This window comes from Tenrec ecaudatus, chromosome 10, assembly GCF_050624435.1.
Source record: "Tenrec ecaudatus isolate mTenEca1 chromosome 10, mTenEca1.hap1, whole genome shotgun sequence".
Taxonomy (NCBI): Eukaryota; Metazoa; Chordata; class Mammalia; order Afrosoricida; family Tenrecidae; genus Tenrec; species Tenrec ecaudatus.
Genome location: NC_134539.1, coordinates 59988119 through 60012539, shown reverse-complemented (window position 1 = coordinate 60012539; position 24421 = coordinate 59988119). Strand labels below are relative to the sequence as shown.

Sequence of the window (24421 nt, the reverse complement as noted above, 5' to 3'; positions counted from 1 at the left end):
CCGGGAACAGCCGCTGGGGCCCGGCCCAGAGCAGTGGGGCGGGCGCCTCCGCTCTCCTCCAGCTCCAGCTCCGGCTCCGGCTTGGGCTTGGGCTCGGGCTCGGGCTCCGGCTCCGGCTCCGACTCCGACTCCGGCTCCTGCTGCGGCCGTGGCCCCCCTCGGCGCGGCTCGACGCGCTGCGCTCCCGCTGCGCCCGCAGATCCCCGGCCCATGTATTGGAAGCATGAGAACGCCGCCCCGGCGCTGCCCGAGGGTTGCCGGCTGCCAGCCGAGGGCGGCCGCACCACCGACCAGGTGAGCCGGCGGGCAAGCGGCCCCGGCCCAGGTGGGCAGGAGGAGGGTGCGGGGGTGCGCCCGAGAGTGAGTGTGCCTGTGGGAGCGCGCACGAGCGGGAGGTGGAGGGTGGCGCGGAAAGCGGGGACACATTATGCAAATGCTGGAGGAATTTCTCAAAAAGCGATTTCGCAGAGACACAGGCGAATCAAGAGGAGGCGAGGCTGGTATTGTCCGCGTGAATAGGCGTTGATAGCGCCGAGGCGCCAGGGGTTGTGCGGGCGCAACGCTGCGAATCCCGACGCGGGGCTGGTCCCGGGCGCGCCGAGGGGCTGCTGGGTGCCTTTTCCTCCTCCCCGACGCCTCGCTTTGCTCCTTTCGGGCCCGCGTCGTCCCTACACTCGCCCCAATTTTGTTGGGGGTTCCCCTCCGACGGGCCCTCCCCAGGCGCCCGAACCCCGGTCCACGTCGCCGCGTCAATTTCGCGGCCCGCGCGCTGCGGGCTGGCTAAGGCTCCAGGCGCTCCGGGTTTTTTTCCCTCACCCCCATCTTCTTTTTCTTTTCTTGCTTTCCCTCTTTTCTCCTTATTGCATTTTGTGCCGAGAGGAGAAGGGAGCGAGGAAAGTGGGGTGGGGGGTGGAGAGAGAAAAATTCGATTTTTAATTACTACCATTAAAAAATCAAATTTGCAATTCTTTGGGCGGCCTGATGGATCTCCCTGATTGACAGTTGGAATTGACACTCTGGCTACCTCTTATCTTGGGCATTCACGACAATTTCTAATTGCAGGTAGTTTGTGTGTGTGCGCGTGTTTTTTTCCCCCCCTCAGAGGCTTCGATTGCAAGGGAACTAAGCGATTACTTCAAGAGCCACGGGTTAAGTGCAGGGAGAGGGGGAGAGCGAGGGAAAAAAACCCAATCCAAATTCAAATTGCTTCATTAGAGAGACACCGCTTTTGTGGGGAAGGGCTTTAAATGCCCACTACAAAGTTAGGACTCATTGTTCCGCGCCGGTTTATATAACAGGCGCGGGGAGGCGCTGGGCTCAGGCTGAGCCGAGCCAGCTCCGCCGCCGCCGCCGCCGCCGCCGCCTGCGTTCGCTTCCTCTCCCCCCCTCCCCCAGGTGATGGCCCAGCCTGGGGCCGGCTGCAAAGCGAACACCCGCTGCCTGGAAGGGACCGCGCCGCCCATCATGGTGAGTCCGTGCGGTCCTGCCTCCCGGTCCCCCTTCTCCCCGCCCCCCACCCCCCGGTCGCCCGTGGCCCGGCGCTGGCGACTTGGCCCGGAACAGCTGCCCGCGCGCGCTGCGCGACACCCCGCGGGCGCCGCCCCTCTCCGTTGTCCGCCCCCGGAATGGGGGGCTTGGACTGCTCCCGGCACCCCAGAGGCGTCGGTGAAAAGTGGAGGCCGTCTCTTTCTCTCCGATCGGCCCTTCCACCCCTGTCCTCCAGCCCGGGGCACGAAGTCCCAGGGGGATTTCGTTGTCGGGTGGCTCCCTAGTACCCCGGACCGGTCTCTGGGGCGACCGCACCTTGGGGCGCCGGGCTCAGCGCCGCGCTCTCCCCCATGTGGGCCTCCCGCAGGCCCAGGCGGACGCCGAGGCTCTGGCGGGGGCTCTGGACAAGGACGAGGGTCGGGCCTCCCCCTGTACTCCCAGCACGCCGTCCGTCTGCTCGCCGCCCTCGGCGGCCTCCTCCGTGCCGTCCGCCGGCAAGAACATCTGTTCCAGCTGCGGCCTCGAAATCCTAGACCGGTATCTGCTCAAGGTGAGACCAGGGCGTGTGGTGTGGGTGTGGTGTGTGTATGAGTGTGTGTGTGTGTGTGTGTGTGTGTGTGTGTGCGCGCGCGCGCGTGCGTGTGAGTGTTGGGGAGGGGGGAGGGCGCAGCCCAGAGGACTGTAGAGAAGCCTTGCGGTCTTCGTTCCGAATCCCAACTCCATTGGCTCCTGGGTTGGACCCGCCTTGGGCAAGCGGTGGTTCTTTGCAAATCCTCCAGTGTCCGTCTGTAAAATGGGAAGGATTTCGTTCTACCTTCCTAAGTTACCGTGTTGCCGAAGGAAAATCCAGTTGGCTGCACCTGGCGAGGTCCAGCGCCCTGATCTGAAAATGGGGTGCAGGAGACTGGGGACCCCTGAGGAAGAGCCCGCGCCGAGCCACTCCCCTTCCTCTTCCCCTCCCCAGGTCAACAACCTCATCTGGCACGTGCGCTGCCTCGAGTGCTCTGTGTGTCGCACGTCGCTGCGGCAGCAGAACAGCTGCTACATCAAGAACAAGGAAATCTTCTGCAAGATGGACTACTTCAGGTAGGCTGCGGCGCTGGGCCCGCAGTACCGCGCAGGCAGTCCCTGGGCGCGCGCGGCTACGGCCAAACCCGGGCGGCCTGAGGACTCAGAGAGCGCGAGCCCAGCCCCCACGCACAGCGCCCGGAAACCCGGAGCTCCAGGCCGCGCTGCGGTATGGTCACAGGTCCCGGCCAGCGACCCACCTCTGGTCCAACGGGTTTCGGTCGTGTCTCCGGCTCCGCCACGGGCCCTCCCTAAGTTGCAGGATCCAGTTCCGGTCTCTCGGTCGAGCTCCCATGTCCCCAGCACTGGCCCAGGCCGGCACCAGATCCTTGAGGCGACGTTCCTGGGTTCACGTTCGAACCCTCCTCCAAACGTGCACGATCTTACCCCTTCCCCAGGCCCAACCCTGAACTAGACTCCAGTCTAGCTCTGCCCCGTGCTCCGCTTTGGGCTCTGGTCTCCTCTGACCTCTAGCACCAGGCCCGCATCTGTCTCTGGTCTGATCCAGTATCCAAACTCCTCATCTAAAGCCCGGGCCTTGGCCTCGGGTTCAGCCTCAACGCTGACTCCAGCGTCGGTCGGTCCCCGCCCTCCTCCCAGGCGCTCATTCCAGGCCCAGGGTTTTCCTTTCCGTTTCTCCGTATCCTGACTCTGGTTCCTGCTTGGGGCTGCGGGGATCTGAAGGAAGATTACACTGAGCGCTCTTTCTGGGGTTCCCCACACCATGCCAAGTCCCCCAGCTCAGCCTCCTGCAGGGCAACCGGTAACTGGCACTGGCTAGGGCCAGCTCCTAGTCTCCCCATGCTGCAGGGTGGGGGTTGGGGGCCCTCTGACCCTTGGTCAAGGGGTCAAGGTCACTGAAAGGTCAAGGACAATGAGACTGTCCTCATCTCAGTGGAAAGATGGAACAGATCTGATGTCAGTCTGTGGCATCAGTGGGGTCAATGAAGCCCCCTCCCCCCGCCCCAGTCTGGGACAGGGGTTGTTGCCAAGAGTGCTGTTCACAAGTGCTTTCCCTGGCTGGAAGAGAGAAAGCTACCCTCCCAGCCGCCCTCCCCTCCACCTCACCCCGCCCCGCCCCCCCACACACACATCTTCTCTTGCTTACCTCCAGAGAGGTCAGGGCAGCATACTTCCTGAGGAGACCTCCCTCAGGCAAAGCCCACCTTCCCACCTCCTAGTCTTGAGCCTCCAGTGTTCTGGAAAGAGAACCTGGAGTCTGGGGAAGCTCAGGCAGGGTGGTGCAAGGGATACTTCCTGTGTATGGTGGGTGAGAGAGTGTGCAGCTTGGGGAGCAGGGATGGGGCTCTGTTAGGTGGCCTAGGGTATGAAGTACCCCCCCCCCCGATGTCCCATGTGTATGTGTCATATTTTCTGGAATCTGTGGAGTTAGACTGGGCTAATGTGTCACTGAGTTGTCCTGGGGGTGTTTAGATACTGCGCATGTTCCTTGCTTGACAAGCAATTAGTCTTTCAGGTCATGTGTGAAGGGAGAGAATGGGTCTAGAGGTACATGTTTGGGGCCTTACATGTCTCTGTGCACTCCAGAAAGGGCTACGTAGAATGAGAGAGTCTGAAACCCCAGTCCCACCCTCTCTTCCAAGGTAGCATTTCTACTTTAAGCCTTCCACCATCCAGGGACCCAGGTACGGGCTGAGTCTGTCCAAGGACTTGGGAATGGAGTCAGAGGGAGATGCTCCTTGTGAAGGGCATGTGCCTACAGATCTGTGGCATATGTCACCAGAGCGTGGTGTCTTCCCTCACTCATGTACCTTGATGGATGGTTTGGTCAGGGCCGAAAAGAGGGGTTAAAGTTATGTTTCGCCAAGTCCTGACTTCACTTGGTAGGGGTGGGGGGAGGTGAGGGAAGAAAGGAGAAGAAAAGTGAAAAAGCTAGCTGCTATTTTGGGGCTCCTTGAACACATCTGCTAGCTAAGGACTGGGCTCCAAACTGGGAAACCTAGGAGGACGGTAGTTGAGCCTCACCTTGTGGATTTCTCCCAGCACTTTCAGTCACAATGGGCCTGGTGACCGTCTTCGCAGCCACTTGCCAGCAGTTGTGCACTGCTTCTCCAGCCCCAGATCATGCCAAGGCTGGACTGAACCCCCATGCAGGCTGGGCTGGAGGAGGCCGAATGCTGATGTTCAGTGTCTCCATGGTCTCTGGCAGCAGGCCCAAGAGTCAGGGTCAACAGCCGGGGAGAGCCTGGGTTGTGTCAGGCCAAGCCTGATTCACTGAGTGACCTTGGGCAAGTCACTGTGTGTCTCTGCCCTTTTTCCCTCTTCCAGCTTCTTCTCTGTGCTGCCAGGGAGATGAACAAATGGGGAGGTATGGTGATTTGGTGATGCCCTCCCTCCCCATGCCAGGTGGTGTGGGTGCTTGAGTTGTTACACTGACAGATTAGGCAGCCCAGCACTACCACACTGCCCTGTTACATGATTTGCGATTTGCCTCTGAGCAGCTTGAGAAGCATGGTCTGCTTGGAGGGATGGGGCTGAGTCATTTCTGGGCTATAGGTTCTGGGCACTACAGGTTTAGTGACAGAAGTCTCCTCCCCACCAAAAAAAGAAGGGGGGCCCAAATTTTGGTTTTAAAAAAGAGACTTTGAGCTCCAATTCCTTGAGTAGAGGGTAGAATGGTAGTAACTCTTCTGAAGAAAGACCAGGCCTTTTCTCATAATTTCTCCCCAAGCCAGGCCTCCCTGCAGGCATAACATATTGATCATTGGTTATCAAAAATAATAAAATTCACAAGAAAGGAGAGAAAGAGGCAGTAGAGCTCCAAGCAATGGGTGATTTTGTGCTGTGGTAGCCAGTCTCTGGATGGCTGCTGTGCAGAAGCTCTTCCTGAACAAGTGTGAACAGTGACACGGGGACAGGGTCCCCTTCTTGGGAGCAGAGCCTCAGGAAGGGATCGTGCCCTGAACATCGATAGGCTTGTGTTTTCTGAGGCCCAGAGTTCAGTATCTGGAGGTGCGGGAATGGAGCTCTTGGCTCAAAGAGAGGCCCTTAGGGTGGGTGTGTGGGGAGGGAAGGAGTGGTCAAGGATGCAAGGCCTTCTGGTCCTCTGACCACATTCCTGTCCCTCACCTGTATATTCCTTGCCAACTTCTGTCTGTCCATCTGGAAGACCCTCCTGCAACACGCCCCCCCCCTCCATCCCCAGGCTAAATCAGAGTTAGTACCCCAGGAAGTTAAGGGGCAGGGAAGGAACTCTAAAATTCACCAGGGAGAAGGGTTAGCTACAGTTTAGGAGGGTGGTTAAGTTACTGCCCCAGGTTCACTTGAATTGCCAGGAGGAGTGGTTTCCACTGTGCCTGCTCCTGGGACCCCAGTACTGTTCTGCTCTGACTGAGTTACCTCAGCAGCCCTTCAGTGAAAGGTGACTCTCCAAGGGCCAAGGCCTCTCCCTGCTGGTCCTGGGATTCCCTGCTCAATTTGGTTGGCTCCTTAGGATGAGGCTCTGCCTGAGTCGGCCCTGAGAGCACTGGGCCAGGAGCAACTTGGCCAAGATCAGATCTCCAGGGTACCTAACTCTCTTGTCTTCTAGCTATAGGAGTGGGGAGTGAAGGGTTAAGGACCTCCCCGGGCGCTTATGGGGGTGGGGGTCCAGAGAGTGCCCGGAGACAGACCAAGGCTGCTGAAGTTCCAACTCCTCTCCCTGGGTCACGTGGTTTAGGGCACCACTCCTCCCGACCCTCTCTGAGGCTTTCCAAGTGGAGCCCCAGCCGGGTCCGCGGGCTCCAGCGGGAGAACCACCCCCTCCCCCAGAGCGAGGGTCCCGAGGGAGACTCCGAGCGGGGAAGCGGCCCCCCACCGCGGCCAAGAGCGGCCCAGCGGCCGCCAGCTGTTGGGGGACAGATGTTGGCGGAGTTGAGAGGGGAGCGCGGGGGAGGGGCTTAGGACAGGACCTCCGAGGCGGCGGGGCGTTTTAACCTCTTAATTGCTGGTTCCGTATTTTTCCAGTTTCTTCTCATAAGGGTTGGCACGCGGAGAGGAAAGATCAGAGGGGGGATAGGAAAGGCACCCTCCCACTCCCACCCCCACATCTCCAATCTCACTTCTTGCTCACATTACCTCCAAGCCCATTAACTGAACATCTTGAACACCAAATAAGTGAACTCTAATTTGAGTTTCCGTAACTGGGTTTCGTAATTAATGCCGTTTCCACGCGGAGCGTTAATTTCCTTATACCGAGAAAGGAGCAATTGAATTACCGGGAAGCAGTCGCAGGGAGACTCGCGTGAATTTGTTAATTACCGAGGGCTTTACTAGGTACCCAAGGGAGGTAAGCCGGTTGAATGGGACTCTGTAGGCTTCAAGCGCTCCGATCCCCTGCCCCGCCCTCCCTCCATCCCCCCCGCACGACCACCGAAGATACTCCCTCCGTAGTCCGTTCCGCACCTCAGCCTCCCGAGGGGAAAGAGGGCCCCCGTGGGGCGACGCTCTGTGAGCTCCTTTAGCAGAACCCAGGATGCACTGCATCTGTCTGACACCTCTCCATCCTGGAAGCCCCTCGGTCCTTTCAGCAGCCGGCCGGGCGCGCGCAGACCGGGTGTATGGGGCGCGCCGCCCTGACCTCACAGCCAAGCGCGGGTGGCAGCCAGAGCGCCTCCCAATCCCTGCGGCGCTCCCTTTGCGGTTTCAGAGAAGCGGTTTCTCGAAATTTCGTTGTCTCTGCTGCCGAATTCGCTGCTTCCGGACTCTTTCGGCTCCGGCCGCGCAGTCCGCCTGGGAAGAAACCGGTTTGTCAGCACCTCGACCCGCAAACTTTCTCCGTCCCTTCCCGTGGGCTTCCAACCCCGTGTCCTGGGCTGGGGCGCGCTGCTGCAACAGCCCACGGCGGATCCAAAGCCGGGTCAGGATTCTCGGAAGGAGGGCGAGCAAAGACGATTTCGTTGACTGAGCCTGTGTGAGCGCGGATGATCCTAGGGCTAGAGGGCTAGGGACACAACTGGCATCTAAGGTGATATCCGCAGAGCGTCCCCTCCTTGGCCTCGGGAACCAGGAATAGTTGCTCTGAGGTCCCTCTTGGCGCACCCCTTGGGCTTGCAGGCATGCAGTTACAGCAAGCGACTTGTGCACACGCACGCCGGGACTCTGGACGAGAAGAGCAGGGGGTTCACGGCGGGGGGGCAAGGCGGGGAGGGGGGCGGCTCTCGGATGTGTCCGTGGGACCTTCCCTGCCAAGCAAGCGCTGCGACCTGGACCGCACGCTCGGGCGCAGCGCAGCTGCCAGGTCTCACGGTGACCGTTAAAGGAAAGGCTGAGACGCTGGCGGCCTCTTGATTACTGAGACTGGCCCTGCTGGTCCCGGTCTTTTCTCTGGGGATCCCTTCTCTGGTCCTCGCCTTCCAGAGCAGTTTGGACTCCAGGTGGGGCATCCGGGAGGGGCGAGGTCTTAGCGCGGGATCCGACCAAGACATCTTATTCATCAGCCCCAGTCCTGGCTTTCCCCGTTTCCACCTCGCCCTTCCATGCCGGTAGATTCCTGGGCTTCTTTGCACCTCCGAGGGGCCCCAGCCGGTTTTGAAGCTTTGATGCCACGTGTGCCAAATGAGGACAAGGATCCCCATTTCGAGAGGGTTTGGAAGAAACCTGGCGAGGTGCAGGGAAGCCGCAAAGGCTCAGCACATGGCTACTGCTTCCTCCCGGACCCTCGCTCGGTGGCCACAAAGTGCTCCCAAGGCTCCTGGCGGGACGCCAGGTCTGCACGGCGAGGTGAGGAGGTGAGCCATTCCCTGCCTCTGCTGCAGGACTGGGCAGAGAGGCTTTGACTTTGCCTCCCTGGAGGAAGCGGCTATCGCTCGGCGGGGTACTGCTTAATGGGGCGGTGGAGTTGTGGTAGACACGCAGTACCATGCAGGTTCACTGTGTCTTCCAGGTTTGCTTCCCCTTGCCCTTTGGGGCGCTGCCGAAAGAGAGAGAGAGAGAGAGAGAGAGAGAGAGAGAGAGAGAGAGAGAGAGAGAGAGAGAGAGAGAGAGAGAGAGAGAGAGAGTTGAGAGTTGAGGCTAGCCTAGTGGTAGCCTCCTGGTTCCGCCGCACCCCAAAACTATTATACTGGGCGCTACTTGAACATACAAGGCTGAGAAAGGGCATTTTTGCATGACTGGTTGAATGCTGCCCGCCCCCTTCCCCGTGGCAGGGGGTCACCCTGGAGACACCAAAGCAAACTTTAGTCCTCTTCCTTAAAGAAGGTTAGGACTCAGTGGAGAGGGAGAGACAAGAACTGGGCCTTCACAACCCTGCCTCTCAGTGCTCTCTTCACAAGGTGTGGGGCAGTGTGTTTTGAGACCAGTGCTGTGGGACTTTGCCGAGGGCCATATTGAGAGAGGGGACCGACTGGCATGCCATGGGTTAGGGCTGGAAAGGTGCTTAAGAGGGACCCTTTCAATGGAGAGGGCCTCAGCTTGGAAGAAGGGTAAGGAGACGGGAACTGGAGGAAGAGTAGGGGTGAAGATGGCCTTGAAAGGGTTGGGGTCTACTGGGCTGAGTCAGCCCCAAGAATCCTGAGGGCAAAGTGGAGCCACCAAAGGAGGGATAGGACTCCATGTGCACCCTGGAAACTTCTGTGGGGAGGATGGGGAATGGTGGTTAGACTGAGCCCAGGGGGACGTGGCAGAGACTGGCAGTGAAGCAGTGGATGGCGGAAGGTGGGTCCAGGAGGGTATCTGTGCATGGATGCATCCGTAGATGGTGAAGAAACAGACCTACGGGTGCCTGCAGAGTGGAGTGGGTGGTGTGAGGTTCCGATGCCATCTGGAGGCATTGGGTGAGGCATGGTGCCATTTCCCAAAAGTGCCTGTAGGTCAGAAGGGTTGCAACAGGGTCACAAAAGCAACAAGCCCAGCTTGGTGCCCTGAGTCAGGTCTGGCTGACAGCTAGGACAAGGGAGAAGGAAATGGTTCTGTTTCCCAGAGATGTTCCTGGCTGGTGGTCCAGGTAACCCCAACCACATAGCCACTCTACCCAGTAGAGAGAGGGAAAGGGAGGCCGGGTAGCAGAGCAGGAAGGAGGGGACATTTGAGCTAAGTTTTGGGGGTCTGTGGAGGATTTGTGTTGTCTTTTTAACATTCGGTGTTAGAATGCGCTCGAGTCTGGTTCCTGAGGCATGCGTTTGGAGTAGCGGGGTACTTCATGGACGGCAAAGCACTAGACAAATAATAACAGTCATTGTCACTGTCATGTAGCTCAGCTCTGGTCCAGCAGAAGGAGCACAGAGAAGGATGGAACAGTTTGCCCAGTCACATAGCCAGTAATATGATATCTGTCTGTTCTTTCAAGCAACTCTGAGCGTCTCAAGAACTTAGCGTCCTGTCATTTCCAGCTGTGTGACTTTAGACAAATGACTGTACCTCTCTGTCCCCCATCTTGTGTATCTGCAAGATGGGAAATGTTTGAGATAATCCTTGTGAAAAACTTAGACTCTTTCAGGACAAGTGGCAGAGGATGTGTTGATTGTCTTCATTGTTATATTTTCCCAATCTTTGCAATCTGCCTTAATATATAAGCTTATACAAAAAAGTGCTTATTATAGAAAAGTTGGAAAACTCAGGAAAATACCCAGAATAAAAATCAGCCACCAGTTCACCATCCAGTTGGGATTTGCCTGGCGAGGGGCAGTTGGGTCTCGGCAAAAGAAAATGCGAACTCACTGTGGCTAGAAGCCTGGGAGTCTCACCCTACCCCCCTCCTTGGCCCCGTGTCCTTCAGCCGATTTGGGACCAAGTGCGCAAGGTGTGGCCGACAGATCTACGCCAGCGACTGGGTGCGGAGGGCGCGCGGCAACGCCTATCACCTGGCCTGTTTCGCCTGCTTCTCCTGCAAGCGCCAGCTGTCCACGGGCGAGGAGTTCGGTCTGGTGGAGGAGAAGGTGCTGTGCCGCATCCACTACGATACCATGATCGAGAACCTCAAGAGGGCTGCAGAGAACGGTAGCGTACCCGTGCTGCGCAGCAGCGGGCAGCACCTCTGCCCGGGACCCTTTTCTTCTCCAGGAGGGAGGTGGGGGTGTGGCGCTCAGCTAAGCAAGAAACCCGTATTTCTGGCGCCATTGTTTGCTCCCATATCCTGACCTTGGGCATGCCACTGTCCTCTGCAAAGGTTGCTTCATCTCTGAAATGGAGCTATAGACCAGACACTCTCTCAGAGAGCTGTAGTAGGTAAAGCCAGGAGACACTGGGGGTGGGTGCTAGAGATGATTCTTTGAATGTTGCAGCTTGCTCCACTAGTGGCCAGTCTGCCTCATTCAGGAACCAGGCTTAGGCCCGTCCTGAAGAGGGGTGCTGACCCTGTTCTCTCCTTTAGCACTCCAGGACACTGGGGCCAGCCCAGGGCTGGGACTTTCCTCTAGGACCAGTCCCTAACTGTCAGCCAGGGGAAAGACCAGGCCTCTGAGTCAGGCAGCAACTATTTTGCTGGTGGCTGGCTGTGCTGACAGGTCTTGCCTCTCTGGACCTCAGCCTTCCCTTTTCTCTGTGTTGGCTTAGAATGATTACTGAGTCTTTTCTGGCCCTGAGAGTGTGATTCCTCAAGACACCCAGGGCATCCAGATCTTTGGAGGTGGTGGGGAGGATGGAGTCACAGGTGGCATGGGGGCTGGAGAAAGAAAGTGGAGGATGAGTTGTGGATAAAGGCCAAAGGCCAGGACTGTGTCCATTACCCCCCTGTCCAGGTGTGGGGAAGGTGTTGACTTCTCTGTAGCATGGCTATGTTATATACCCCTAGACAGTAGGTAGAGTAGCCCCATTCTGCAGGTGAGGAAACAGGCAGAAGTTATCTGCACCATGTAACTTGCCTAAGGTCTACTAGTAGATCGGGTGACTCCAAAGTCCAGACTACTCTCCATAGTACTATAATACCCACCTTCAACCTGCAGCGCCCCTCAATCAGAGCTCCTCAGTCAGGGAGGCTGCGGAGAGGTGGTTGCCTCCGTGGGAGTTTCATTTTCTCAGCTTCAACCCCAATCCCTGCCTGCCTCCCCATAAGACATTATCATCACAAAATGTCTATCTCATCTGCAGCTCTGCCGCTGCTGGGGGGAGGATGTAGACCACCTGCTTCAATTTCCAGGCCTGGGCTAGAGACCAGCTGGAGTCCCACAAAGTCCTCTTACCTGTGGTCAACAGGCCCACTGCTTTCTCCTGCCAGAATTAGGGTTAGGTGAGGCTAAGTGGGGAGCCAGGAAAACAGGGTGTGTGATCACATCTGCAGTGGCTCTGAGGAAACCCAGGAGTTAGCACTCAAGCTAACCCCTTACCTAGCCTCTAAAGTGACCCCAGAGTCTTTCCATATGTGGTGGACCAACTCGTACCACCACCAGTCAGCCTTGCCAGCTGAGCACTAGCTCACACAGCCAGGCCTGGCTCCAGTCTCCTGCCATGCAGAGGGTCTGGGAGGCTGGAGCTTCACACTTCGGACCAGCCCTCGCTCTTTTAATTTTTAGACTAAAAAAAAAAAGCTTATTGTAGAAAAACTAGAAGCAATGGTTAAGCAGAAAAGAAGAAAATAAAGATCACCCCGAAGGCCACCTCCCCTCATATTTTAATATGTCTTTCCAGGTTTTTTTTCTCTATGTAAGTATATTTTACATATCTTTCCATTTCTTTGATTTTCATCCAACTTGATCATCAAGGACTGTTTTGTTTGTTTTCATCCAACATAATCTTTTTCTTAATTAATAATAAATTATAAACAGTGATTATCTCTGGGTGATGGAGCTACTGGTGATTTTTAAATCTTCTTTGTGCTTATCTGTATTTTCTGGTTTTTTCATAAGAAGCATCTATTACTTTTGTATTCTGAAAAATGAAGTATTAAAAAATGAATGAGAAGATATTCAGTGGTTTAATACGATTGTGAAAATAATATACATGGGAAGAGTATTGAATACATACTCTGGTTAACAAAAATCAATGCCTTGGAGAAATAAAATGGCATTTGATCTTTATACAAACTTTAACTACGTCAGAAATGAAGGCAGTAGTGAGTTCCTCCCTAATCGTGTCCCCAGAAGTAACTACAGCTATCACCTTAGTGTATGGTTTCCAACTTTTTTCTTGTACTTGTTTTCACAAAAATGGAATCGCAGTACTGCAACTAGCTTATTTCCAGTCTCCATTCGCTGTGGATTTCCGCAGTTTAGAAGGGAAGGCTAGTTTGGGGGCGGGAGTCAGGTAGTTTTCAGAATCCTGGTCCAGTGGTAGAGGGGCAGTGTATTTGGTTTTCTTCTCGGAGCCACTGTTATTTTCGCTCGCGTTAAACCCAAGAAAAATAACGGCCCCTTTCCCAGGACTGGGAGATGCAGAGGCCTTAAGGAGAAGCATTCGGTTCGCAGTGGATGCTCAGCAATGAATGGAAGCGCTTTCCCCCCAAAACTGAGATCAGTGACTCAGAGAACCCTGGGATCACCCCCTCCTAGTCAACTCCGCTCCTGACCCTTCCAGGGACGAGCTCCCCCCGACCCCCGTCCTTTCCAGGCTGCTACTAGAAGAGATGGGGTCGCCTGGTCAGCCGCTTCTGTCGCCCCCAGGGAACGGCCTCACGCTGGAGGGGGCGGTGCCCTCAGAACAGGACAGTCAGCCCAAGCCGGCCAAGCGAGCTCGGACGTCCTTCACCGCGGAACAGTTGCAGGTACCAGGACGGGCCGCGAGTGCGGGGTGTGTGGGCGGGGCCTCTAGTGGGCGGGGCGGGCTGGCACCGCCCCTCGGTCCAGACTCTCGCCGGGTGGAGAGGGGCAGTATCTGGCTGGGGCGTGGCCGCTGAGCCGGAGCCTGTGATTGGGCCGGGGCCTCAGCGACCCTCCGCGCCTGAGCCTTACGCCCCCATCCCTACCCCGGCGGCCGACAGGTTATGCAGGCACAGTTCGCGCAGGACAACAACCCCGACGCACAGACGTTACAGAAGCTGGCGGACATGACCGGCCTCAGCCGTAGGGTCATCCAGGTGGGGCCTTGGGGGCGGGGCCTCGGGCGAGGGGCGGGGCTTCAGGGGCGGGGCGTCGAGCACGTACCTGGGCTGGGAGCTGCGGGCTCCAGGACGCACGTGGGGGAGCCAGCTCGGCGGGTGACGAGGCGCAGCTCACCGGCTCCCGCGAGGCTGACGTAGCCGAGGATCTCGTTGCAGGTGTGGTTTCAAAATTGCCGGGCACGTCATAAAAAACACACGCCGCAGCATCCTGTGCCGCCCTCGGGGGCGCCGTCGTCCCGCCTCCCCCCCGCCCTGTCTGACGACATCCACTACTCCCCGTTCAGCAGCCCCGAGCGGGCGCGCATGGTCACCCTGCACGGCTACATTGAGAGTAAGTCACCGCGACGCCCAGGGGCGCGAGCGCATGGGGAGTGCAAGGCCTACAGAGCCTGGGGTGGGGGTGGGGGGTTGAGCTGGGCGCAGAGCGGTGTGCGGGGTGGGGTGACCAAGGTTGGTCTCAGTGAGTTTGAACCTGTAGTACAAGCAAGCCATCAACCACGGAACAAAAGCAATTACATTGCAAGCATCTGCCTGGGGCTTAGGTAGGTCCCTGCCTCTGCGGTGTGCGTGGTAGACAGGAGCTGTAACAACAGAACGGGGCGTTTTCATTACGTTGATTCTTGCAGGACAGGCTGGTTGGGAAGGTCTAACGAAGAGGATCTGGGGCTGAGACAGGAAGGACAGGTGGGAGTTCTGGAAGCACAAACAGATAGAGAAGAAGAGTATTGGGGCAGTGACACCCATTGGGGCAGGCTCTGTCCCAGAAAGGATAATGGCATGGGACCGTTTGGTGGAGTAGAGGAAGACTAGGGTGACAGGACACCCAAGCTAACGGTGGACAAGCCCACGCTCACCTCTTTGAGCCACAGTTCCCTAGTTTGTAAACTGGGATAAAAATACTCAGCTACCTCACAGAGTTGTGAGAATCCATTGGTGCGCTGAGATCTTTGAGCGAGTGTGCTTTGGGTTCTCAACACTGGGATGCAGCGGTTAACACAACAACCCAACGCTTCTGTCCTAAGGGACCTCAGAGTGGGTGATGAGTGGAAAAGCAGTGAGCAAAACCGGGCGAGGGCAGGTGTGTCAACACGTGCAAGTGCTGCTGGGAACATGGGGATCAGGTGTAGTGACCTGAGCAGGAACCTGGAGGAGAGATGGAGTTGCTGAGGGCGGTTCTTGGCAGTGAGCATTCCACGGATCTGCTGCTGAGCAGATAACATGCGTAGCAGGCTCAACTTTCTTTCTCTTGGGGATCGTTTCCATTGATGGTTTCTTTGAAGTGGGGAGTACAACCCAAAGAATAAATAGAAGCATATAAGTGTCCAGCCACAAACGCAGCTCCTCCCTTCTCTGACTGCAGGAAAAGGGAAAGAGAGAAGGGGTTACAGAGAAATTTGGTTGTGTCTCAAGTCGTCTCCACTGTGTGTTCGGCTCTGTTCTGCCCAGATTGTCCCAGTCTCTGAACATCACAGATGGTTATCCGCATCATATAGAGGAGGAAAGGAAGGGCTCACAGGAAGGTAGTGGGAGCCACTGTTCCTTAATGGTTGAGTGTGGGCTTTGGGGTCAGACTTCCAACCCTCATATTCCACCCCCTTGTCACTTATTGGCTGTTGAACCCCGTAGAAGGTTTTTTAGCGTCCCTGCGTATCAGTTTTCTCAACTGTAAAAATGAAGCTATCAAGAGTCCTTCGCTCAAAGTGATGATGTGTGAGTCAAACAAGATAATTGATTGAAAGCCTTCAACACTTCACAGGGGTTGGAGTAGGGTTCGCTGTTGTAATTTTGGTGGTGGTTTTGGTTGGCTGAAGAGTCCAGAGTGCCTGTTTAGTGTCTGTCTTGCCTACTGCCTTGGGCTGCCAGGTGAAATCATGACTCTAAGCAGTTCCACTTTTCAGTCATCTGCTCAGTAAAGAGGGACTGTTCCCCCATCTTTCTTTTGGGAGCTCTGACTTATGTTCAGGCTGCTGAGAGCCTGTGTTAAACACCTAGGTCCTCTTTAATGGCACCAGCATTCTGGGGCTCTCAAGGTGCCAGGGGTCTGGACAACCAGCTAACACTCCTATGGAGAGTCGATAATGGATCTAGGTGAACACCTTGGGAGCGGGGCCATGGTTCTCCAGTGTCCTGGCCAGGTCTCCACCCGACTTTATTGCCCAAAGGAGGGAGGGGCTGAAGATACTACCTTCTCTTCTCTTGAAGCCAGCACAGCTCGGGGCAGGAGGTGTCCAGAGTGTCTGGACCAGCTGCTGCTTGCTGCATGACTGAAAGCCAGCTCGGCGGTTTGCTTGTCATTCACTAAAGTTCTGGGGTCTGGGATTTTCTGAAGTCCACCAGATGGGAAACTGATACAAGTCTTGGAATCAGCTAGAAGTGTGAATTCTTGCTTTGCAATGAACAGAAATCCCAGGATCCCAGTTTTAGGATATGATTTTTAAAAAAATCTTTGGAACCAGATTTCAGAAACAAACACACAGTTTTCTGTGGAATTTCATACTATTATGGGTTTTTAAAACATTCCAGGTTAAGAATCCCCAGTTAAATCCAACTGGTTTAGTCTACATTTGGGAAGCTATGGCTCAGAAAGGTGCAGTGACTTGTCCTAAGTCATACAATGGTTGTAAGTCTCTGCCCGGGGCTCTTTTCCATGCGACCAAAGAGGTTGAAGTCAAGGGGAGAAACGGGCAATGCCCTTTTCTGCCGAGGTGGTAAATGGGCTGACGCATGAGAGTTATGGATCAGGCACAAAGATAGATATTCCCCAAGAGTTTTAGATGTTAAAATTGGGATAGAAATTCATTCAACTAATATTTGAAAGAGTATCTACTAGATGCCAGACCTCATTCTAAATGCCTGGACTCCAACAAGATGTGCTAGAAAACAGACCAAAACCCCTGCTCATTCAGGCTGATAAAGGTAGATGATATCAGAGAAAACATATAGGCAGACAGTTTCTTATTTTACAGATGATGGTGAGTTCTAAGGAAGGGGGAAAAAAAGGGAAGGAAATGAGGAGGGGTTTGGTGTTGGGGTGTCATTGTAATGAAGGTGGTCGGGGAGAAGGTGACTTATGGGCAGAGTCCTCTAGAGGTAAAAGGGTAAGCCCGTGGGGGACTTGGGGGATCAGAACGTACAAGGCCCAGAGGGAGGATCTTATTAGGTGGAGTGAAGACTTTCCAGAAGAAGGTTTTCAGTACATTTGTGAGCATTTCCTTATCAATGGGCTATTTCATTGTCCCTGGCCATCATGTAGCACTTGATAGGTTATCAGGACATTCCTATGGAACATCTTAACCAACTTGTTGAAATCTTGTCCAGGGTCACCCCACTGGTAAGTGACAGAGGTAAAACTGGTCCCAGGACTCCAGGCTGCTGAACATGGGGCAGGGTGGGATCCTCCAGGGAGGCTGGAGCCTTGGGGATAGGCTCCAAGGCCTCCTCTCTTCCACAGGTCAGGTACAATGTGGGCAGGTGCACTGCCGGCTGCCTTACACTGCGCCCCCCGTCCACCTCAAAGCCGATATGGATGGGCCACTCTCCAACCGGGGTGAGAAGGTAAATGGAACTAGGGTGGGCCTGGTGGGCTGAGGGCTCGTCTGCCGAGCATGGGTTTCTGGCAGTGTTTCTCATCACTGGAAAGATGCAAAGCCACTTTGTGGTGGACTCTCTCTGCCTAACACATTCAGGCCCTGTCCCCCTGGGCAGTCACCCTCAGCAGTTGTGGTGGGCTCTGTGCACGCACTGCTATAACTAAGGGCCTCCCGCTAGCCCCCCACCCCTCACAGTTTCCCTTCTCCAGATGTGTGACAGTCTTTTTGTTTATTGGAACTTTGAGGTTCCAGGGAGGGCTTCTGTCACACACCACCCTGCCTGTGTCCCCTCCCTGGCTCCACCCTTTCCTCCTTCTCATTACTGTCTGTTGGGAGTGGAATTCTGCACTGATGGGGGCCCAGGGTCTCAGCAGACAAAGCAGGTGACTTCAGCTAACTAGCCCAGGCTTCTCTGACCCAGTCTCTGTTTGTTCCAGGCATTAGAACCAACCATCCAGAGATGCCTAGTGGCAGGAAGAGCAAGAGAGAGAGAGAGAGAGAGAGAGAGAGAGAGAGAGAGAGAGAGAGTTGTAAAGCACTAGAGCCTTTTGTTTAATCTTTTCTAGAACAAATGAAAGTGGGTGGGACAGCTCTGGGTTGAACCTCAGAGAGGAATGGAGTAGGGGTTCACCTCCTTCTCACCTCCCAGTTAGCCTTGACAGCTACTGCTTCAAGACAACCCTCAGTTTAGAAACCTGGAGATGAAGGCACTGAGCTTAGTTGAGAGTTGGGCATTCATTCAATCAGCATATTTTCTATGCAATGACTTGTGCCCCCGTAGGACAAGGAGACAAAGTAGGCATGGTCCCTCCCCTTGAAGAGGCCACAGTCTAGAAGGATAGTCAGATCTCAGCAGTGATCAGGCAGTGTGATCAAACGGTGATGTGGAGATGGCAGGCCCTGGGCGGGTGGGAGAGGTGGGGGTGCACAGGAGTGATCCTGAGAAGACTTCCCAGAAGAAGGTCACATGTAAGCCTGGAAGCAGGATCAGCGTTTGCTGGGGAAGGAGGAAGGAAAGGCCAGCTCAGGTCAGGGACAGTGTGCCTGGTGTTCCTGAGGCCTAGGCTGGCACCTCTCAGGAAGCCCTGAATGAGTCTATGATGTTGGCCTGCAGGTTTGGTGAGAGACAGGGCCATCAGGGCGGCCAAGTGAAGGCTCCTGGGACTTTTCCTGGAGCAGAGGGATGCTGGAAGACCTGTTTCAGAAGCACTACTCATTGGCCTCAGAGTTGAGGCTGGGGACAGTAGGGGGCAGGGAGCCCCTGAGTCAGAGGGTGTGTTGGTCCCAGGTGTTGGTCTCAGGCCTTACAGGAGGATCCGCTCCCAGTCGACCCAGGTGTTGCCATGCCTCTGAATCAGCTGGTGAAGCTGGGAAGGGTAAAGATGGCCAAGTCTTGTCCCTATAGACTGGGCGTGTGGGGTTGGCCTGTGTCACACCAGCCCAGGTGATTCTGGTGGGCAGCCAGTTGGGAGCAGTCCCTTCAGGACCAGCTCTGAGCCACAGTGGGGGAAGGGTAGCATCCTTGGACAGCTATGTTTGTTAAGTAGGCAGCAGTGTAAATCCTGCAGCATCTGGGCCTGGCTGAACAGGGGAGCAGGCGGAGGGGGGGTCTGGGGGGGTCAAGTGAGCACATGCCCTTGGTGTTCCCTCTGAGGCTGCACGCACGGTGCCAGCTGCTCTCCTGAGAGGCCTTCTCTGTTGGCAGCTAGCTCTTCTCACATCTCTGGCCGATGTCTCCCAACCGTTTTGGGTGGCCATCCTTATGGTAGAGACAAGGACAAGGAGGCTCAGAGAGGTGACATTGTGAGCCTGTCTGGATTTGAAGCCCACACAGTCCCAGGAGTCACTTCCTTTGCTCTGCGTCCCGTCGCTCACCGAGGGCCTTCGGGGCTTCCCCGGGAGCAGGGTGGGGTGGCGACAACTGAACTCCCTTTCATGCTTCTGTAGAAACTGGGGTTGGACAGCACAGGTGCTTACAAACAAGTCACACAGAGAGTATGGGCAGAGCTGGTTTGACGTACCCCCACCCCAAGCTGGCCTTGAGCCCATGTGCCAGCTCCCCCTGCAGGATAGCCTTCTTGATTCAGGCCCTAGCACAGGGCTGCAGAGGTGAGCTGCTACTGGGTTCCCTGCCCTCAAGGAGCTTGTGATTGAGAGCAGGAGTCAGACAGCTACAGGGTAGATGGGTGAGGGAATGAAGGTGGCCTTCAGAGACCCAGAAGATGTCATCGTAAGCTCTAGGGGAGAAGCAGGGGATGAGACAGAAGGGTGTGTTACTCAGAGAGGACAGTAGATGCCTGGGCACATGGAGGAGCCTGGGGCTGGGTTAGTATGGTCAGGGCATCATAGTGGGGCTGGAGGAATAGGCAGGGCCACGTGATGAAGGGCCTGGCCCATTGAGCCAAAGGACTTGGGCATTTTCTGAGGATAGTGGGGAGTCTTGGGATTGGACTGGGCTTGGATCAGAACTTGGAGAGAAGGCCATGCCTCCCAGTTGCTCGGCTCAGCTTGTGGTTATATCTGGCTCAGCCTAAAGTATGAGCCCATCCTGGGGTCTGGCAGCTTTGGTTGTAGAGAGTTTCTGGCCCTTGGGTTTGGCTACTGAACCAGAGTCTTCAATTGCTGGACTGTATTCCAAAATTTTCATCCCCCTCCTGTATGACCTTATGCTGTCTCACTGTCAGGCCTCCTGGCCATCTCCAGGGGACCTTTTCTGTCCACATCTTGCCCAAACCCATGGGGCCTGGTGGACCCACAGGGTGTGAGGCTGGATTTTGCCAGCACAGGACTGTAGGAGCGTTCCCTCAAACTCTTCCCAACAAGCCTAGCTGTGAGAATGCTCAGTGTCCCTCTGGGGAGGTTCCACATCCACTCAGAAGATGTGTTCTCACTGGCCCAGCCGGGAGAGCAGTATTCTGCTCTGAGGATTTGTGGCAGCACCTTCTGCCTCCAGATAGCCGTGGCCATACATGCTTGTGCGTTTCTGGAACCACCTGTTTCCTGCTCATCTCAGGGCTTCAAAACCTGGATGGTTCTTAAAAATCAGGGCCAGGCTGTCCCTGGTCACATGGAGAGACTGAGGCCCACTCTTAATAAGAAACCCAAGCCGAGTGCCAGGGACCAAAGGGGAACATTGCCCCAGGGTGTTGGAGGCAGTGCAGTGTGAGCTCTTGAGTCAGGACGACTATGAACCCCACTCTGCCACCGACCTGGGAGACAGGCAGCACGTAGCTCTGCTGAGCTTCGGTTTCTTTGTGAAGGCTTCAGGGGGTGCAGAGTGTTTGGCCCATTGCCTGGCGCGTGTGTGGTCAGCAGTTGGCGACTCGTGTCAGAGAGGCCTGGGAGAGGAGAGGCATTGTGGTGTCGGAAGAGCAGACCCCTCTTCCTCGCAGTGCCATCAGGGGCTCACTCCCTAACACCTCTCTGAGCCTTAGGCCTTCCTGTAAGATGGGGATGCTGTGGCCCACTCTCCCGGGAGGGGCGGGGGGGGGGGGGCTGGGCTGAGACCGCAGTGGAACCATGCATGTGAGGCATTGGCCTGGGAGACGTCTGCTGCTGCTGTGATTGTGTCTCCTGGAATCCTCCCCATGATTCTGAGAGAGAGATTTTGTCATCCCCGTTTTGCAGATGAGGAAACAGGCTCAGAGAGGTGAAGTGAGTTGCCCAAGGTCCCACAGCAAGTAAGTGACAGAGCCAGGATTTAAACCCAGATTGGGGCCTTCTCCATGCCTTTGAGGAGCTCTGGGGGCTGCCAGTGGTGGTGGGGGTGGGGCCTTGGCTCAACTTCCTCCTGTGCCCTCCTCTTGCAGGTCATCCTCTTTCAGTACTGACGCTGCCGGCACTTCCGCATCTGTCCATGGGCACTACCCAACTGTCCCTCAGCCGCTGAAATCCAGAATTCAGGCTGGGGCCAGGGATCCATTGGCCCCCGCACCCACTCCCATCCTCCAGCCTGCCCGTCACCAGTCGGGCCGCTGGGCCTGGCCTTCCCCTCTCCTGCTGAGAACCAGAACCCGCCAGGAGCACCGCAGGGCCCTCCCCTCAGAAGGCAGAGCTCCCTGACGTTTGGACTCGGTGGAAACAACAGCCTGTTTTCCCCACTGAAACAGGGGTCCTCTTTGACTTAAAACTGATCACAATAGCGAAAGGCAGAATGGAACTGTGTGACGCCAACAGGTTTTCAACCCCCGCCCTGCCTCCCATATTGGCCTTTATTTCCTACTTCCTTGGAACCATCTCTGGATTCTGAATAGCCAACAACCCCCAATGTCATCCACTCTGTTGCTTTTGTCTGGAAAAGTCTACAATGTTTGTGGGATGTCCCCAAAGGAAAGCTATGTTCTAATTTTATCATTTCCATCTGTCTGGTTATGTCAACTTAATTCAGAGAGAGAAGAGAGACTGACCAACCCTGAGAGGCCCGGTAGGGTAGAGATGGAGGCCTGCCCACAGCAGAGGCAGAAGGCTAGGTCGGGGCGGGGGGCCACTGACCCCCACTGGTTTGGAGGTGGAGGAGAGGCACTTGGCACATGGGGCCAGGAAAGGAGCTAGCCGTTCTAGGAGAGGAAAGAGAAAACTTGGCACGGAATGGGCAGCCCCTTAACCCTACTAAGCTGGCCAGCATGGAAACGGGGAACACAGCAGAGATGGGATTTTGTCTGCGGCGACATCTTGCAATGTTTGGGCCAGGTTAGAGGTGGGGGCCTTTCTTGGCCACTTGTTGACCCTTGATGGGGCTGGGCTGAGTCTTCTCGGAGGGGACAGTGATGACAGTTGGGGAATGGAGCCCACTGAGAGGGCAGTCAGCATTGCTAATTCTGGGCCCACACTGAGTGTAGAAGGGGTGCCTACTGCCTAGGTGGGCATTCCCACTGCCTGGAGCACTCTCTGCCCACTTCCGAGAACCGAGGCCAGAGACAGCTGTGCGCACACCCACCCAGCCCTCTCTCCACCTCACACAAAAGGGCGTGGGCAACACTCGACCACCATAGTGTGTGTGTGTGTGTGTGTGTGTGTGTGTGTGTGTGTGTGGTCAGGGGCTGTCCACTTGTCCCGGGTGTTTCCTTTTATTCGAACACTCACTGGAGTCGATCCATTTCCCACTAGCGTAGCGGTTCTCAACCGCTGTGGGTCTCGGCCCCTTTGGGGGGTGGGGGTCAAACTATCCTTTCGCAGGGCTCGCCCGATTCATAACAGTGCAAAATGACAGTGATGAAGTGACAGCGAAAATAATGTTATGGTTGGGGGGTCAGCACCACCTGAGGACCTGTAGTTAAGGGTCGCAGCAAGGGGAAGGTTGAGAACCGCTGTTCTAGAGTCTGCCGTGAAGCAGGCTTTGGCCGAAGCCCTCCTTTATATTGTCGTTAGCCTGATTTGTGGCTTCTGGATGGGCAAGTTCGTGGTTCCTCTGCAGTGGCTGCCCTCATTTTCACCCAAGCCAGACATCAATCGCTCACCCACGGCAGTCTCATCTAGCTTACCGAGTAGGCATCAAAAGGTAGAATCCGAATGCCCAAAGTTGGCACTTTGAAGGAAAACCTAGCCACCACTCTTGTGCTGGAACCTGGAGGAGGGCTAGAAATATGCTTCCTGCCCTTTCCCAAGACAGCTACCGCTGACCCGGGGCAAAGAGGAATGCCGGGCTGTTGTGCTGGAGCACGCCTCCTGACCTTGAGCAGGCGCCAATGTTCACAGGGCTGATCCCTGCCCCTGGGACACTTTTCACTCACCTTCCCTTTGCTCTTTGCTCCTGGTGGTCAGTCCATGATTGGATTCATGTAGTGAGTGGCCAGCAGAGCCCTGCCAGTACCCACTCTGCCTCGAGCCTCCCCCAGGGCCTATTCCTCACGTGGCTCATGTGGCTGTAGCATGTTGCAGTTCAAACATGTGTCTGCTACCCTGTTAGAGCAGCCTGGGAGCAGACAGACGTCGAGACTATTTATTTAAATGCAAAACAAAAGGGGGAAACACACACATGGAAAAAAAATGTAAGCACTTTTTGGGTAAAACCCATGTCTGTTTTGTTACATACCTTTCCTGTCGTGCTTTGTAAATGTCTTATTTGTGTAATAAATAAAGTTAATGCAAGTAGAAGTGCTGGCACTGAGATCCAGAACGTGCTGGGATTCCACTTCTTTCTGCCTCTCTGCTTAAGGGCTCAGGCTCCTGGCTCCTACAGTTAGTTATCTGGGCTGCCAGGCAGGGCAGCACCTCCTTCCTGGAAACTTGCTCCCATTTCCCAGTTTGTCCACTGTGGCTCTGAAGAAATGGTGGCGGTTTCTCCTCGGAGTCCTTGGCCACCACGGCTCATTAGCCACACTGTACAGGCATTAGGCTGCGGCCCTGGGACCCTTCCTGAAGACACGCTGGGCCCCGTGGTGGCTCTGCCCCAGAGGGCCGCCTTAATCTGGTAGATGTCAAAGACAGACAACCTTCCAACGTGCTATGGGGGCCCAGCCAGGGGGGCAATTGAGCTGGGTCCTATCATGGAGCATTGCACAGAAGAGAAGGGAGGAAGATAGAGGAAGGTGTGGGGGCAGGGAGGAGACAGAGGAGCCTGTTTGGAAGATGGAAAATGGTTTAGGATGTGGACGGGAAGGAATGGCAAACGGGAGCCAGGGCACGCTCCAGGGAGGGCCTCATGCTTGGCCTGTCAGGATCCAGAGCCACCACACAATCTGGGGAGCAAAGGCATCGGTTCTGGTGGCCTCCCGCTTCTAGCAGCAGGTCATTGGTTCAAGTCAGAGCTCCTGGTCAGCTGGCACTCGGAGCAGCTGAGAACCGAACAACAAGCACCCCCTGCCATCCGCAGGCATCGCACCATCACCCCCACAGGCCCCTCCTTTCCATTTTATTTGTATGCCTCCTTTCCAATCCGGTTTCGTCCCCGGCAGCGTCCCCTCTGCAGATCTACTTTTCAAATGCTGATTTACATAGATGCACATTATTTGGGGGGTGGCGAGGGTGGGGGAGGCCCAGTTTAGTTTTGTTCCTGTATGTGTGTTTCTTTACATGAATGTGCCTTCTGTTTCTGAAACTCTGAGGACGTCACGGATAGAGCCCGAGCGTCGCTCTGTGCATGTGACAAGGTAGCTAGTTTCAGGACTGCTTCCCACCCCCTGGAGCCCTCGTCTGGCTGGCTTACACCGTCTATTCTGGGCAGTTTCGACAATCTCTGAGGATGCTTGTGCCCCTGGCACATGCCATCCCTTCCTGTCCTGGCTCTCAGCTGACAAGGGTTGCATCTGGGGATGATATGGATCATCCCCTATGTGCCCAGCCAGCAAATTGCTCTTTGACAGCAAGC

General features: G+C 55.8%; 1 protein-coding gene across 2 annotated transcripts; it reads left to right on the top strand.

The window, feature by feature from the left end:
- The first annotated feature begins 210 nt into the window (after positions 1-210).
- On the top strand, positions 211-23082 carry LHX6 (LIM homeobox 6). 2 transcript variants are annotated; one of them, XM_075559039.1, is made up of 10 exons: positions 211-294; positions 1396-1467; positions 1856-2038; positions 2453-2574; positions 10271-10491; positions 13089-13189; positions 13406-13501; positions 13682-13856; positions 16977-17080; positions 20925-23082. In XM_075559039.1, exons 1-10 carry the CDS (start codon positions 211-213, stop codon positions 20943-20945), a joined length of 1179 nt encoding a protein of 392 aa, XP_075415154.1. In that variant the 3' UTR covers positions 20946-23082. The 2 variants fall into 2 exon arrangements, with proteins under 2 accessions (XP_075415154.1, XP_075415155.1); XM_075559040.1 differs by lacking the exon at positions 16977-17080.
- Positions 23083-24421: the final 1339 nt, after the last annotated feature.

What these genes read in the sequence shown, in the direction of transcription:
- LHX6 (XM_075559039.1), top strand. Translation starts at nt 211, where the DNA reads ATGTATTGGAAGCATGAGAACGCCGCCCCGGCGCTGCCCGAGGGTTGC. An exon ending in GCGGCCGCACCACCGACCAG is followed by an intron (nt 295 to 1,395) that starts GTGAGCCGGCGG and finishes CCCCTCCCCCAG; the next exon opens with GTGATGGCCCAGCCTGGGGC. An exon ending in TCTCCAACCGGGGTGAGAAG is followed by an intron (nt 17,081 to 20,924) that starts GTAAATGGAACT and finishes CTCCTCTTGCAG; the next exon opens with GTCATCCTCTTTCAGTACTG.